The sequence below is a fragment of the Euleptes europaea genome, chromosome 18 (genome assembly GCF_029931775.1).
Source record: "Euleptes europaea isolate rEulEur1 chromosome 18, rEulEur1.hap1, whole genome shotgun sequence".
Lineage (NCBI taxonomy): Eukaryota > Metazoa > Chordata > Lepidosauria > Squamata > Sphaerodactylidae > Euleptes > Euleptes europaea.
Window position 1 is genome coordinate 35,870,730 of NC_079329.1, and position 14,627 is coordinate 35,885,356.

General features: G+C 50.7%; 1 protein-coding gene across 1 annotated transcript in view; it reads left to right on the plus strand.

Annotated features, from left to right (window-relative positions):
- The window catches only part of GRB7 (growth factor receptor bound protein 7), a 91,238-nt gene extending 80,489 nt beyond the window's left edge, over nt 1–10,749 (plus strand). Inside the window, exons 13-15 of the mRNA XM_056863050.1 lie at nt 304–391; nt 9,007–9,100; nt 10,595–10,749. Of these exons, the coding sequence (XP_056719028.1) occupies nt 304–391; nt 9,007–9,100; nt 10,595–10,741 (329 nt within the window). The 3' untranslated portion in view covers nt 10,742–10,749. The remainder of the gene's footprint in view (nt 1–303; nt 392–9,006; nt 9,101–10,594) is intronic.
- The last annotated feature ends 3,878 nt before the right edge of the window (nt 10,750–14,627 follow it).

Genomic DNA, 14,627 nt, shown 5'->3' on the forward strand with positions numbered 1-14,627 from the left:
CAGGTCAAAGGTGCCTGTGAACATATGCAGATTGAAGGGCTAAATTTGAGCCAGGGGGTTATCCTAGGCCCACCTAAAGGCACTCTGCAGCATGCAAAACAGAAAGGGGAAAGCAGGTCTTTGAGGCTGTGCAGACAGCCTTTCCAGGCTAATTTGCAACAAGGCCTGGGCAACAAGGGTCTCCCAGGCATCTCAAACCCCAGCATGTCTCATTGCTGTAAATATATGTTGCAGCTGTACATTCTAGTCCCTTGGCTCGAGATAGAAGTTTCTCAAAGTAAATCCCTGCCATTTATTTTCCAGCCATCCACAGAACTCAGCCATGGTTCCACGGACACATCTCTAGAGAAGACACCCAGCGCCTCATTATCCAGCAGGGATTGGTGGATGGGTAAGCATCTTGCAATATCTGTTCAGTTCTTGGGCACTTTATCCTTATGTGTGCCTAGTCAAAAGGAAGTCTTACAGTAAGGAAGTCTTACTGTGTTCAATGGGGCTCACTCCTAGGTAAGGATACATAGGACTGCAGTAGGATTGCCAGGTGGGTGGTTTCGGCGGGCAGTTGCTCGCCAGTCCACCGGGCTGCTGCACACAGCATGATCACGTTACTTCCAGGTTTACCCCCGGAAGTGCTGCATCACTGCTGCCACTTGGCTGCAGCGATGCAGCACTTCCGGGGGTAAGCCTGGAAGTAACGTGATCGTGCCGTTTGCAGCCGTGCACATGCGATTGCCCCAGCTCTGCCCCCCAAAACCTCTCACCAATGGAGAGGGGGACCTGGCTGCTTTAGTGGCCGTGGCGATGTGGTGCTTCCAGGGGTAAGCCTGGAAGTAACGTGATCACGTTGTGTGCAGCCGTGCGCACTCGATTGTCCCAGCTCCGTCCCCAAAAACCTCCCACCAATGGAGAGGGGGCACCTGACAACCCTAGACTGCAGCCTTGCAGTCATTCAGAGGAAGGGCTTATTCACCCATCAGCCGTCCAATTCCTACTGTCCATTTAACCCAGGCAATCCAGACCATAATGGGCCTAGCAAGGAGATTTGATTGGCTGTGCAACCAAACCCCACAGGCAGTTGACTGTCATTCTTGCTGCCGCTGAGGATCAAGAAGCCTTTGCAGTGGCAACAGAGCCGTTTTTCCTGCAGTTCCCAGGCATCGGCCTTCCCTGGACACCCCCAGAGGGCTTTTTCTAGCTTTAAAAAGAGATCGACAATTGCTGAATCGCTATGTCATTATAATGCCCCAGAGCCAGTATCAACCACCTTCTCTAAATTTCCAGCTTTCATTTATGTGTTAGTTCATTTTATTGCATTTGCTCAAAGTCATAGCAAAACAATAAAAACAACTTTCACTTTTTTTAAAAGTAAGGAAGGGCTATTTTTAAAAAAATGAAACCTGGGAATTTTTTAAAAGCTAATTGATTGCAGTAATAGATCATTGTAATGTTATAATACTATAGCGGTCTAGCAATTGCTGATTTTTAAAAATCCCTCCAGTAGCGTGAGGAAAGTGGTAGCTGCAGGTACTGAGGAAAAAAATAACGGTGCTGGTGTGGATGAGCCAAGCCTCAAATTGCAGGGGGAAACAATGAGCACGTTGCAGAGTCATGAACCAATCTGACTGAGGGTGAAATTCCGTCCTGATTTGAAAAGCGCTGACAATAACCAACTAGCGAGATTTCGCGGCCCGGAGTTCCTTACCACTCTCGTTGCGATTGCCCCCGACATCCCCAAGATCCACAGAAAATAAAACCCAATCCACAGAGGGCCACAGCTGAAGAGCTCCAGCAGAAGTGACTAGATCAAGGTCCCCCACCTTTTTGAGCCTGACGTGGCATGGTGGGCGCAGCAACAAAACGGCTGCCTCAGGAGGCACAGCCGGCCACTAAATGAGTTCCACAGGTTAACACATTGCAGATCCTTGTGTTGTGCGGGGAGCTCCTGCCAAAGCAACACCCCCAAAAATCTGCACAGCCAATCAAATCTCCAATAGTCAATCAGAAACCATGCTGGGCAAAAGCCCTGCCTGGCCTCGCCCATTTCCTAAAAGCATTTGGCAGGCACCAGAAAAGGTGTTGGAGAGCACCACATTGGGGGGGCCCTGGGCTAGATAATCTGTATGCATTTCTGAGACCTTAACTGAGTCCAGATTCCTTCCTTCAAGAAATATACCATCTGTCAGCCCTTGACCCATTGAACCAGAAATCACCACAGAGACAGTCAGGATCCAAGCAGATGGCTTTTACTGGTCAAATAGGTATTACAGTGCATATAGAATAAGATGACAGCTATGAGGGTCTTGCTCGTTAGTTGGCAGTATAAGGCTTGAAAAAGGCGGGTGATTACAGAACACACAAAGCATAAACAGAGAACACTTTCCCAGGAGTAGCGTTCCCAGGCTTTGGTATGTGAAGTTGTCCTTGAAGTCTGAATGGTTCAGCCAAGGAACAGAGGCAACAGAGAAACCGAGATAACAGCCTGACATCCTGCTCCCCTTAAGGCCCCCTCCCATCCTGCAAGGGGGCTGGTCTGTCTGGGTAGGCAACGTGAAAGGCGTTGACGAGCTTGGGGGCGGAGACATCTCGTGCACGAACCCACTCGTCATAGGCAGGGGGGAAGTGTTTCCAGCGAACTAGGTATTGTAAAATTCCATGGTGAATACGGGAGTCTAGGACCTTGGAGACCTCAAAATGTTCTTCCCCCCCCCCCACCATTATGGGCTGCTCGGGAGGCTGCTCTGGATGCCACTGCGGAGAAGCAATATGGGGTTTCAGGAGGCTGATGTGGAAAACGGGGTGCACACGTCTTAAGGTTTTGGGGAGAGACAGTTCCACTGTGACAGGATTTATGATGCGAGTGATAGGAAATGGGCCAATGAACTTAGCGTTGAGCTTATGGCACGGTCGGGTGGAACGCAAATTCTTGGTGGATAGGTAGACCAGGTCACCTACTTGTGGATCCCCACCGGGGGACCGATGTTTATCGGCTTGTGCTTTGTATAAGCGCTTGGCTCGGGCAAGATTGCTAATCAGCCAGGGCCACGTAGTGCGGAGGGTGTGTGCCCAAGAGGCAATGTCGGCATCCCCCTCCCCTTCCACATCCTCCACAGGGGGGATAGGACCGAAGTCCTGTCCATAGATCGCATAAAACGGGCTGAAACCAGTGGACTGATGTACAGCATTATTATAAGCATATTCTGCAAAAGGTAACAGTTCTACCCAGTTATCTTGGTGGTAATTGACATAACAGCGCAAATAACATTCAAGTACAGCATTAACACGTTCGGTCTGGCCATCCGTTTGGGGATGGTATGCACTAGACAATCCCTGCTCCACCCCCACCAATTTGAGAAAAGCTTTCCAAAACTTTGCAACAAAGCTACTGCCGCGGTCGCAGATTATTTTGCGCGGAAACGAATGTAGTCTAAAGACATGTGACACGAAGAGGCGGGCCAATTTCTGAGCGGAGGGGATCCCTGCGCATGGAACCAAATGTATTTGCTTGCAAAATAAGTCAGTGATAACCCATAGTACAGTTTTCCCCCCGCTGAGAGGGAGATCCGTCATAAAATCCATAGCAATCACTTCCCAGGGTTTGGAGGATATTTCAAGCGGTTGCAGTAGTCCTGGGGGCTTGCCTTGAGATCGCTTGACTGTGGCGCAAATAGGACAGCTGCGAATAAACGAGTCAATATCAGAACGCATTCCCCCCCACCAAAACTGTCTGCGCAACAAGTGAAGGGTTTTTAGAAACCCAAAGTGCCCTGCGGTTTTCATTCCATGGGCCAAGTGTAAGACGTCTTTTCGGAGCGCTTTGGGTACATACAATTTTGAGTCTTTGTACCAAGAGCCCCCTTGTTCAATAACACCAGGAGGCAGGGTTTGATTAGAATGTTCCATAAGGCAGTGGTCCCGCAGGGACTTTATGAAAGAATCAGAGATGGGAACCCCCCCCCTCGTTTAACGTAGTAGTCGGAGCAGGTAGGGGGGTTGGCGAGGGGGAAACGCTTACGTGTTGCTGTGCGTAGACTTCAGGCGGCCGGGCGGCCGGTCGAGTTGGAGGAGTTGGAGCCGGAGCCATCGTGGCGTCCCGTCGCGGAGGTAGGAGAGTAGCCGGTAGGGTTGGAGGAGTTTGCCCGCTGGTAACTGTGTGTTGTCGCTGGGGCAGCGTTTGAGATCGGGTTTGTACAGCCAATACGGGCAGGGCTTCTCTTTGTGCGGGCGTAAATAGAGAGTCTGTTGGCCGATCGAGTTTTGCTGGGTATTGAGGCAATCGGGAGAGAGCATCCGCGAGAACGTTTTGTTTTCCTGGGACATGCTTCAGGACAAAACGAAACTGAGCAAAGAATTCCGCCCAACGTTGTTGTTTTGCGGATAATTTATGGGTTCCTGTGAGAGCGGCCAGATTCTTGTGATCGGTCCAAACTTCGAAGGGGACTTTGGACCCTTCTAGGAACTGTCGCCAAAGGGTAAGAGCATGGTGAACAGCTGAGGCTTCTTTCTCCCAAATAGGCCAGTTCAATTGGGAGTGCGCAAACTTCTTAGAGAAATATGCTCAAGGGTGAAGGAGACCATTAGGTCCTCTTTGCAGCAGGCCCCCCCCCCATGGCTACGTCGGAGGCATCGACCTGCACAATGAACATTCGATTAGGGTCTGGGTGCCGTAGCACCGGTTCTGATGTGAAAAGCCGTTTGAGAGCCACAAAAGCGGCTTGGCATTGATCAGTCCACAGTATTTTAGCGGAGGGCAATGTGGCCGAGCTTTCTTTACCTTTGGTTTTTAGAAGGTCGGTGATGGGCAGTGCTATTTGGGCGAAGTTTGGGATGAATCCGCGGTAGAAATTAGCAAAGCCCAGGAATTGTTGTACTTGCTTGCGGTTGGAGGGAGGTGCCCATTCGAGGACGGAACGGACTTTGTCCGGGTCCATGCTAAGGCCATGGTGAGAGATTATGTATCCCAAGAAAGTTATTTTGCTTTGGTGAAATTCGCATTTAGCCAGCTTTGCAAAGAGTTGGTGGGTGCGTAGACGGCGTAGAACTTCTCGGACCAATGTGACATGCTCATCCATGGTTTTTGAATAAATGAGAATGTCGTCTAAATAAACCACCACCCCGCGGTACAGCAAATCATGAAGGATTTCATTGATGAGTTGCATGAAGACCCCCGGGGCCCCTTTTAACCCGAAGGGCATCACAAGGAATTCAAACATTCCAAAGCAGCTAGAGAAGGCAGTGAGGGGTTCGTCCCCCTCTCGGATGCGGACGCGGTAGTAGGCTTCTACCAGGTCCAATTTAGAAAAAATACGTCCTTCTTGTAGTTGTCCCAAGATATCTGAAATTAATGGTATAGGATAGGCGTTGGTTTGAGTAACTGCATTGAGTTTTCGGAAGTCAATGCAGAGGCGTAGGTCGCCCTCCTTCTTTCGAACAAAAAACGCGGGGGCTGAGTTGGGAGCATTCGATGGGCGAATGAACCCTCTAGCAAGGTTTTTGTCCAAAAAGTCCCGAAGCACAGTGCGCTCGGAAGTGCTCATTGGGTAGATTTTACTTTTGGTTAATGTGCAGTCTTTCACCACCTCAATTGCACAGTCGGTAGCCCGGTGAGGGGGTAAGGCATCACATTCTTTAATGTTAAAAACATCTGCGAAGTCTTGGTATGTTTCAGGGAGGGCTGGTGTTGATAGGATCTCGGAGAGTAATGCCGGAGCGGGTGGAGACAGCATTGCAACTTGTTGTCGGTGTTGATCGCATTTGGGATTGTTAAAGGAAATTGTGTTCGTGTCCCAATCGATACTGGGACAATGACCTTTAATCCAGTTAATTCCCAGGACCACCTCGAATCGAATAGGGGCTATGGTAAAGTCGATTTGTTCCCAGTGGGAGCCAATTCCCATTGCCACCCCTATAGTGCGATGGTCAACTGGACCCCCTTTGAAATGGCTCCCATCCATTTGGGCAAATTGGACGGGAGCTGGTAAAGCCTCGGACTCGACTTTGAGTGCTGCAAATGTGGCTGCACTTATGAGAGTGCGACTGCAACCAGAGTCAATAAGTGCTTTAACGGGTAGTTGGGGGCCACCTTCGTGATGTTGTAGAATGGCATCTACATAAACGGTGGTTTCTACTTCCTTTACTTTAGTGGGAGCTGTCGGTTTAGCAGGAGAATCTGCAGAGGTCTGTGGAGACGCTCCACTCACCACAGACTGGAGCCGTTTTTTGACAAGTCAAGGGGAGATTCTAGGTTTAAAGCCGGAGAGGTCCATGGGTTCTCTTCGTCCGAAGAGGGAAAGTTGTCCCCCAATGGGGCACTTGTAATCCGAGACCCGGCTGGGTCAGTTGATGCAGGCAGAACGGATGAGTCTCCAGCGTGAAGTGCAGAGGGTGTGGGTCTTCCCGGCGCTGCGCTGCGGGTGGCCGCGGTGCCTCTGCGTTGCGGTCGTCCCCTAGCTCGAGTTGCCGTGCTGGGACGAAAAGGTTCAGGGCGGTAAGGGCAGACCGCTGCAAAGTGGCCCTGTTCCCCACAAATGAGGCAGGCACCCCTTTGGAATCGGGTTTCGCGATCCTGGAGTGGACGCGTCGGCTTCCGTATAGCGGGGGGTGGTGCCTTGGGCTGGGGCTTTGGGGCGCTTTTCTCCTTGTGTTTTTGGTGGACAAGGGAAACGAAGCGCCGGCGGCTTTCTACTTCTTCGGCTAATAGAATCCAATCCTCGAGAGTATCGGGATCGCCCCGCATGTACGACCAGTTCAGGACGTCGGGGTGTAGGGCTTCCCTGAAATGGTGAATTAGGGTGGCTTCGGGCCAGCCCACAATTTTGCTCGCCAGTCTTTGAAATTCATCGGCAAACTCTCGGACTGGAGTAGAGCCCTGTCTTAGTTGTAGCAGTTCGGTTTTGGCCCGTTCCCCCAGAAAGGGGTCCTCAAACCTCCTACGTAGAGCAGTCATGAAATTGTTGAGGGAACGGATAGAGCGGGATCGGGTGTCGAATTGGAGCACCATCCAGTCGGCCGCTTTGCCTGTCAGAAGGGAAGCTACGTAGCGCACCCGGCTGTCCTCGGTAGGGAATAATTGTCCCTGTTCTCGCATATAACTGTCCACCTGGTGCAAGAAACAGGGGAGAGCTTCAAGAGATCCATCATACGTAGTTTTCAACTTGAGCTGTTTCCAAGGACCGGGTATGGGTTGACCCGGAGGCACAGGCTGACCCGGTTGCACAGGAGCTCCGGGTGCAGGTAGAACGGGAGCTCCGGGAGGTGGAGGTGGTGCAGGAGGTTGGACTGGTCCCCCCTGACCCGGGACGGGCTGTGCTTGGGCTATCAGGGCTTGCTGCAACTGCCTGTTGTCCTGCAGCATTTGTTCCATCAACTCTTGGAGTTGATCGACACGGTCGGATAACTCTCGATTCTGGGCTCGTAACAGGTGAACATCCTCTCCTGGGCCGCCGGTACGATGAGGTTTACTTGTCCGGAAACTCGTGGCCCATTGAGAACTGTCCCCATATAGGTCCTCGTCTGCAGACTCTCCGGAGTCTTGGCGTCGGTCTGCAAGGCGGCGTGCGCGTTGGGTCGTGCGTGACGGGGCAAACACCGGGGAGAAAGACAGACCTAACGGAGGGCCGCTCTTTACAGTGTCCTTAGGGCGACCGCCGGTTCGCGCACGATCCGCAGCCAACTGTAACTCCTTCTCCCTTGCGGCTTGGGCTTCGGCTGCTGCCTTAGCCGCTTCAGCAGCTTCTTTATCCTCGAGAACCTTTCGGGTTTCGAGTTTCAGAGCTTCAGTTGTGGTAACGTGCGGTAAAAATTCTGCTTCCAGGAGCGAGAGTATGGGGTCGGGTTCCCCGCCCAGTAATGGTTGTATCCGAACCGCGATAGCGGGTGCGTCGGCCCCAAATGTCGAAGCCAAACGTTGGGCCAAGGTGGCTACCGTAGTGTCCTTTGTACAATCCGCAAAGAGGAGGGCCGTATGGACAGCGACCCGCTTGGCTTCAGCTTGACAACTAGCGGCATCGGGTATCAGGGAAAGACCTGAGGCTCCTGCCATGGTACCTTTTCCCTGGGTAGTAGGGGCCGTGAATGGGAGAGACTCACGGGCAATAAGTTCGTCCAATAATCCGGTTAGTACCTGTAAGTCCTCAGTTGCCAGCCGGGCATCATCCAGCAACTGATCTAAATCCTGGAGATCTAAACGAGTATTAGTATCATCCGAGGTTAACATCCAGAGAACTTTCACTAGAGAATGCCACTGTGTCTGTACTAGTCCCTCCAAGCGGCAAGCCTCTAGAGTAGTCCTAAAAAGTTCAGCGACTATATCCTGTAGAAGGGTAGGATCCCCACATAAGGACTCCAGGGTTCCAGGAAGTAGCAGTCCCAGTTCACTCGGAGAGCGACCTCCTAGCTCCCATCCGAGTGGCAGGCAAACCCTCCAGGGCTCTAGCCTGACTAGGGGATCGTTGAAGAAGAGTTGTAGGATATAGCTGTCATAATGTCAGCCCTTGACCCATTGAACCAGAAATCACCACAGAGACAGTCAGGATCCAAGCAGATGGCTTTTACTGGTCAAATAGTTATTACAGTGCATATAGAATAAGATGACAGCTATGAGGGTCTTGCTCGTTAGTTGGCAATATAAGGCTTGAAAAAGGCGGGTGATTACAGAACACACAAAGCATAAACAGAGAACACTTTCCCAGGAGTAGCGTTCCCAGGCTTTGGTATGTGAAGTTGTCCTTGAAGTCTGAATGGTTCAGCCAAGGAACAGAGGCAACAGAGAAACCGAGATAACAGCCTGACACCATCATACCAAGAGGTATCACCTGAACAAGTAACTGTAAAAACTAATTGGGAAGAGGCTGGAATTGAGTGGTTGTGATAGTTGTGGGTTTTCTATGGGGAAGAAGCATCTGGGGAGGGGGAGTGTGGATGGAACTGGGGTGGGGGCAGAGGTTGCAGAAGAGGCCATGTGGGGTAGTGTGTCTCTAACACCCCTTTCCTACTTCTTGGCACCTGCAGGGTATTCCTAGTGCGGGAGAGCCAGCGGAACCCCAAAGGATTTGTTTTGTCACTCTGTCACCTGCAGAAAGTGAAGCACTATCTTATACTTCCGGTAAGCACCCCTACTTCCGTGCAGAAATACTGGAAGCACGGCATGTGCCTTTAGTTTGATCCAGGCCTGGCATTTCCTTTGTACATCAGTGTTCAACCCCTTAGAAGTGGGGTGCTGATGAAACATGTGCGGGGTACATTTCCCTGATCACAGTGAGCCCAGGTATATCTGGGTTTGGCAAGAGAGATTCTAAATAGAAATGTGGCTAGCAAACAGAGAGGCAGAAACCCCAGCCTCTTCCAAAAAGTGATAATAGTCACCCCGTACCCTGAAAAGGGAAGACTTCTCAGCAGTATTCCCATCTTGCCAGCAGAGGTCAGCCAGGGGAGAAGACTGCTGCCTTTGCAGAGGGTCAAGCTTGCTCATTAGCTTTTTCCTCTTCAGATTGTGCCGGGGTGGGGTTAGGAGGCTGCCCCTGATTAACACATGGGGTATCTACACTACAGGCTTCAGCTAGTTCATTGGACGCCATAATTCTAGGGGGCAGGCCAGCTATTTCTAATGCAGAATTATAATTTCACCTTCACAAAATACAACTCCCAGGTTTTTTTAGGAGCTGCTACAGCCATGGTTCTGGTATAAAACCCATATACCCTGGTAATGCAATTAGAAACACAGAGCTGGAAGGGACCTCAAGGGTCATCTAGTCCAGCCTTCTGTACAACGCAGGAAATTCACAACTACCTTCCCCCCACCCACCCCAATGACCCCTGCTTTATACCCAGAGGAAGCCAAAAAACCTCCAAGATCCCTGGCCAATCTGGCCTGGAGGAAGATTCCTTCCTGGCCCAGGGTTGCCAGGTGGGTAGTTTTGGTAGACAGTTGCCTGCCAATCCACTGGGCTGCTCTGGAGCAGAGGTCGCATTCGTGCATGGCTGCGCATGACATGATCATGTCACTTCCGGGTTTACCCCCAGAAATGTTGCATCACTGCGGCCGCTTTAGCACTCAAACCCCCAAAATGGTGGCGTTTGGGGGGCTTGAGCGCTAAAGCGGTTGCAGCGATGTGGCGCTTCTGGGGGTAAATCCTGAAGTGATGTGATCATATCACGCACAACTGTGTGCGTGTGCGGTCGCCCCAGCCCTGACCCCAAAACCTACTGCTGATGGAGAGGGAGGACCTGGCAACCCTATCCTGACCCCAAAGTTGTGATTGGCATGTCATTACCCTGGGCCTGATTGCTATTTGATTCTTTGGGATCCAGTCTCGGCCACAAAGTAGGGAGGAAATCTGACCAATAAAAAAAGTGTAGATGTGCATCCACAGCACATAGAGCATGCATTCCAAAGCCCTGGTCGAGATACAATCATTACTTGGGACCTTCTGGAGGCTAGACCCCGCCTCCACATCTTGTGGACAGGTAGACCACGAGAAAGGGTTTGCCAGGGATCACGAGAGCTGCATGGATAAAAGCCCCATGGGATGGGGGCTGTAGTAAGGAGGAGAACTGGGCGAGGTGGAGCCAATGACCGGCCGTCCTTTGTGGTTTTCAGAGTGAGGAGGAGGGGCGCCTCTACTACACCATGGACGACGGGCAGACCCGGTTTGCTGACCTGATCCAGCTGGTGGAGTTTCACCAAATCAACCGGGGCATCCTGCCTTGCAAGCTGAAGCACTACTGCACGTGTGTCGCCTTGTGATAGGTTGCCTTCCCGGCTGGGCCTCCCCATGCCTCGCCCCACAGCCGGCTGCGGCCCGCCAGAAGGGGAGGGGAGCAGGAGAGCGGGCACCTCCGAACGCCGTAGACCGGGGCCGACTCTGAACTTTCGATCACTCCTCGACCCTGCCTTCGGCTTTGCCTCCACCAAGCGACCCAGGAAGGACCAGATCTGAACACCCTCATTCCAACACCTTTCGGGAAGAGTTGCAGTTCTTAGCAGGCTCAAGAATGGATTTGGGGGTGGGAGTCACAGTGATGACAAATGGGGAAGTGGTCTGTTAGCTGCTTCTTTGGCCTGTGGCTCTCGCTGGACCCAGCGAGGGGGGAAATGCGCCCACAGCCTGCTGAGTGTTCGTCTCCACGTGAAGGCTCTCTGCGTCACCACTGCATCGGAGAGTTTTTGCTCTTTCAGTCCTTGCATCCCTAGAACTTGTTCCAAGGAAAGGGAGGTGTGAGGTAGTGGAGTATTCTGGTGCCCTTCCTGATGGGCAGATAACGTAGCAGATAACGCTCTTTGTCCCATGTTGGTGGTAAAGAAGTAAACAGGGTGAAGGCATCGCTGTTTTAATGCCCAGATTAAAACAGGGTTCGCTTAATATGATCCATGTCTCCCATCGAAATCTATACTGTGTCCGGTCTAGCAAATGGAAGACCAAGGCAAGAGAATAGATGGGGGGAGAGAGAGGGAGAGAGGAAGTGTTTGGTGGAGAAGCTCTTTTGGGGTCTATGCCTGCATCTGACTTTTGCCTCTGGCAAACAGACTACTCAGGTTCAGACAAAAGCCACGGTGTGACCAGTTGGGCGTTAACCATAGGAAGCAGTTCCTCTCTCCAGCAACACCCAACTCTCTTGCTGCCTCCTTTGTTTAAAAAGCTGATAAATCTTTTCTCAGTGGCCATTTATGCCTGGGAGGTTTTGCCTTGGATTTGCCACTCTCTAGATGCACATTTCCTCCATCCAGATTCTCAAAACTCAACAATAAGCCCCCATGCAGAGTTTTGAGAATTTGGATATGGAAAATGTGCAAATCCAAGGCAAAACCTCCCAGGCATAAATGGCCAGTGAGTCCAAGCGTCTGCCCCTGTCATTGATGCTGGGCTGTGGGTGACCAGTGAGGTGGTGGGTATGAGGGACTTGGGCCAGAGGCAGAGCAAATAGAGCTTGGGATGATGGAATCAGCCATTGACCTGGCCCGGAAGCTTCCTTGGTCCTCCTAACTCTGGGGAGACAGAGGGAGTCACTCTGGAGCCTGGGAGAGCATGATAACCCATAGAGCTTTTGACTCTGTAGTCCTGGGTAGCTCATGCCAAGAGGAAGCCAAGCTCTGATGCTGAGTGTTCGAGCCCTAGTAGCTCCCAATGCAGATATACTGCAGTGGTCCCTTCAACTCCATTTCACCACTGCACTGGGCATTTGGTAAATGGGGCTCTCAAATCACTGTGCCGTAACGTTCCCCCCGTTTCTCTCTCAAAGTTGTTGGGATGGATTGTGGGCCTGCTGGCATTCTTGCCCCAGAGCACCACAGATTAGGGGCCTGAGGTCAGAAGAACTGGTTTTCTCTCCTGCTTGAAGAGGTTAAAAAAATTAACCTAGAGGAGGGAGGGGTGGGAGCGGAAGCACGATCCCCGGGGGTGGTACAAATCCCCAAGGCCAGTCTTAACTGTGATGAGTTGTATATATAGAGGTGATGATGATAAATGTTATTTTTTTCATATTTTTGCTTTGGTTTTTGTACACAAATCAATTGTGAGAGGAAGAAGCAGCGGCGGGCTACCAGCAACTGTTGAAGTGAATAGCAAGTGTAACCATGCAAAGAATCAAAAGATTATTTATCTAAGACACAAAGCTTCTTACTGTTAAATAAAAGTTTATGTTTCATACGCTCCTTGTTTCCCTCGAATAAGAGTTTCAGTCAACCTCAGACTGCTTTTCTTGGGTCTTTAGAGGCATCAGCTTGGCTTTTGACCATTCGATGTCCCTCTTTGGGCTTTTCCGGATGCTGCAGTGCATCTTGGCGGTGGTGGCGGTGGCAGCGGCGGCACGGACAATCGCTGAGGAATCTTCATGTGGGAACACATGAAGCTGCCTTATACTGAATCAATCGGTCCATCAAAGTCAGTCTTGTCTACTCAGACCGGCAGCAGCTCTCCAGGGTCTCAGGCAGAGGTCTTTCCCATCACCTACTTGCCTGGTCCCTTTAAGAGGAGATGCCGGGGATTGAACCTGGGACCTTCTGCATGCTGAGCAGATCCTCTACCACTGAGCTATGGCTTTTTCATGGGGAAAGACAACATTGGACCAAAAACTCCTTGGTTTTTCTCAGCTGGCTCCATGGCAGCCGTTAGGTTTAGACATTTGGTGTGTGTGTGTGTTAAGTGCCATCAAGTCGCTCTGACTAATGTCAGTGACCTTCAAAACACCCTATATTACTTTAATGATACTGCTCATGGTGTATTGGTTAAGAGAGGTGGTTTGGAATGGTGGACTCTGACCTAGAGAACCAGGTTTGATTCCCCACTCCTCCAGAGGCTAATCTGGTGAACTGGATTTGTTTCCCCACTCCTACACATGAAGCCAGCTGGGTGACCTTGGGCAAGTCACTCTCTCTCAGCCTCACCTACCTCACAGGGTGTCTGTTGTGGGGAGGGGAAGGGAAGGTGATTTTAAGCCAGTTTGAGTCTCCCTTAAGTGGTAGAGAAAGTCAGCATATAAAAACCAACTCTTCTTCTTCATCATCATCGTACAGCCAATTCAGCTCTGAACAGTGTCACATTAAGATTAGAACTAAAAGAAAGGAAAAATATTTATTTATTCATATATTTATAAACAATAGAGAATTAAGAATTACGAATTTTTAATCTTAATTGACTGGGGGAAAAACTTTAAAACTGGCAATGTAATTTTAAAATCCAGCCCTGCTAAAAGAAACCTGAGATTATGCAATTCACCCGTAGGGTCCCGGATAAAAGGTTTAATCCATCCATTTCTTGCCTTAATGAGCAGGTCACAGCTGAATAGAGAATGTTGAAGGGTGTCTATTTGACCAGAACCACATTGACACACTCGTGGAGAGCCAGCATGGTGTAGTGGTTAAGAGCAGTGGTCTGGCGCGGTGGACTTTAATCTGGAGAACCGGGTTCGATTCCCCACTCCTACACATGAAGCCTGCTGGGTGACCATGGGCTAGTCACAGCTCTCTTATAGAGCTCTTTCAGCCCCACCTACCTCCCAGGGTGTCTGTGGTGGGGAGGGGGAGGGAAGGTGACTGAAAACCGGTTTGATTCTTCCTTAAGCGGTACCGAAAGTTGGCATATAAAAACCAACTCTTCTTCTTCTTCGTTATTTAAATGACCCAATAGCTCCCCTGAAAAAAACATTCTATTGTTAACAGCCTTGCTCAAGTCTTGCAGAGAGTCTCAGCTTCCTTGATTGAGTCCATCCATCTCATGTTGGGTCTTCCTCTTTTCCTGCTGCCTTCTACTTTTCCTCAGTCTTTTCCAGTGACACTTCTCATAATGTGACCAAAGTACGATAGCCTCAGTGTAGTCATTTTAGCTTCTAGGGAGAGTCCAGGCTTTGGTGTATGGCGATCCTAATTGTGCAATGCATGCTGGCCATTGCTTGCGAGGCATTCTGGGACGTATCAATTTCTGTTACCCGCACAAGTCTGCCAAGTCTTGTGGTCCTCTTAAGGCATCACGAGCAGCTGGGCCTGGAAGGGCTTAGGTGGGATTTACCACGCAGATCCGCTTGGGGTTTAGTGCCGGTGAGCAGATTAAAGCCTTTCTTATCTGCCCAAGCGGGCCTTTTATAGGATCTGTGGACCTTGTAGGGAAGATGGGAGGGTAAAGCTCTGATCTGCTAGA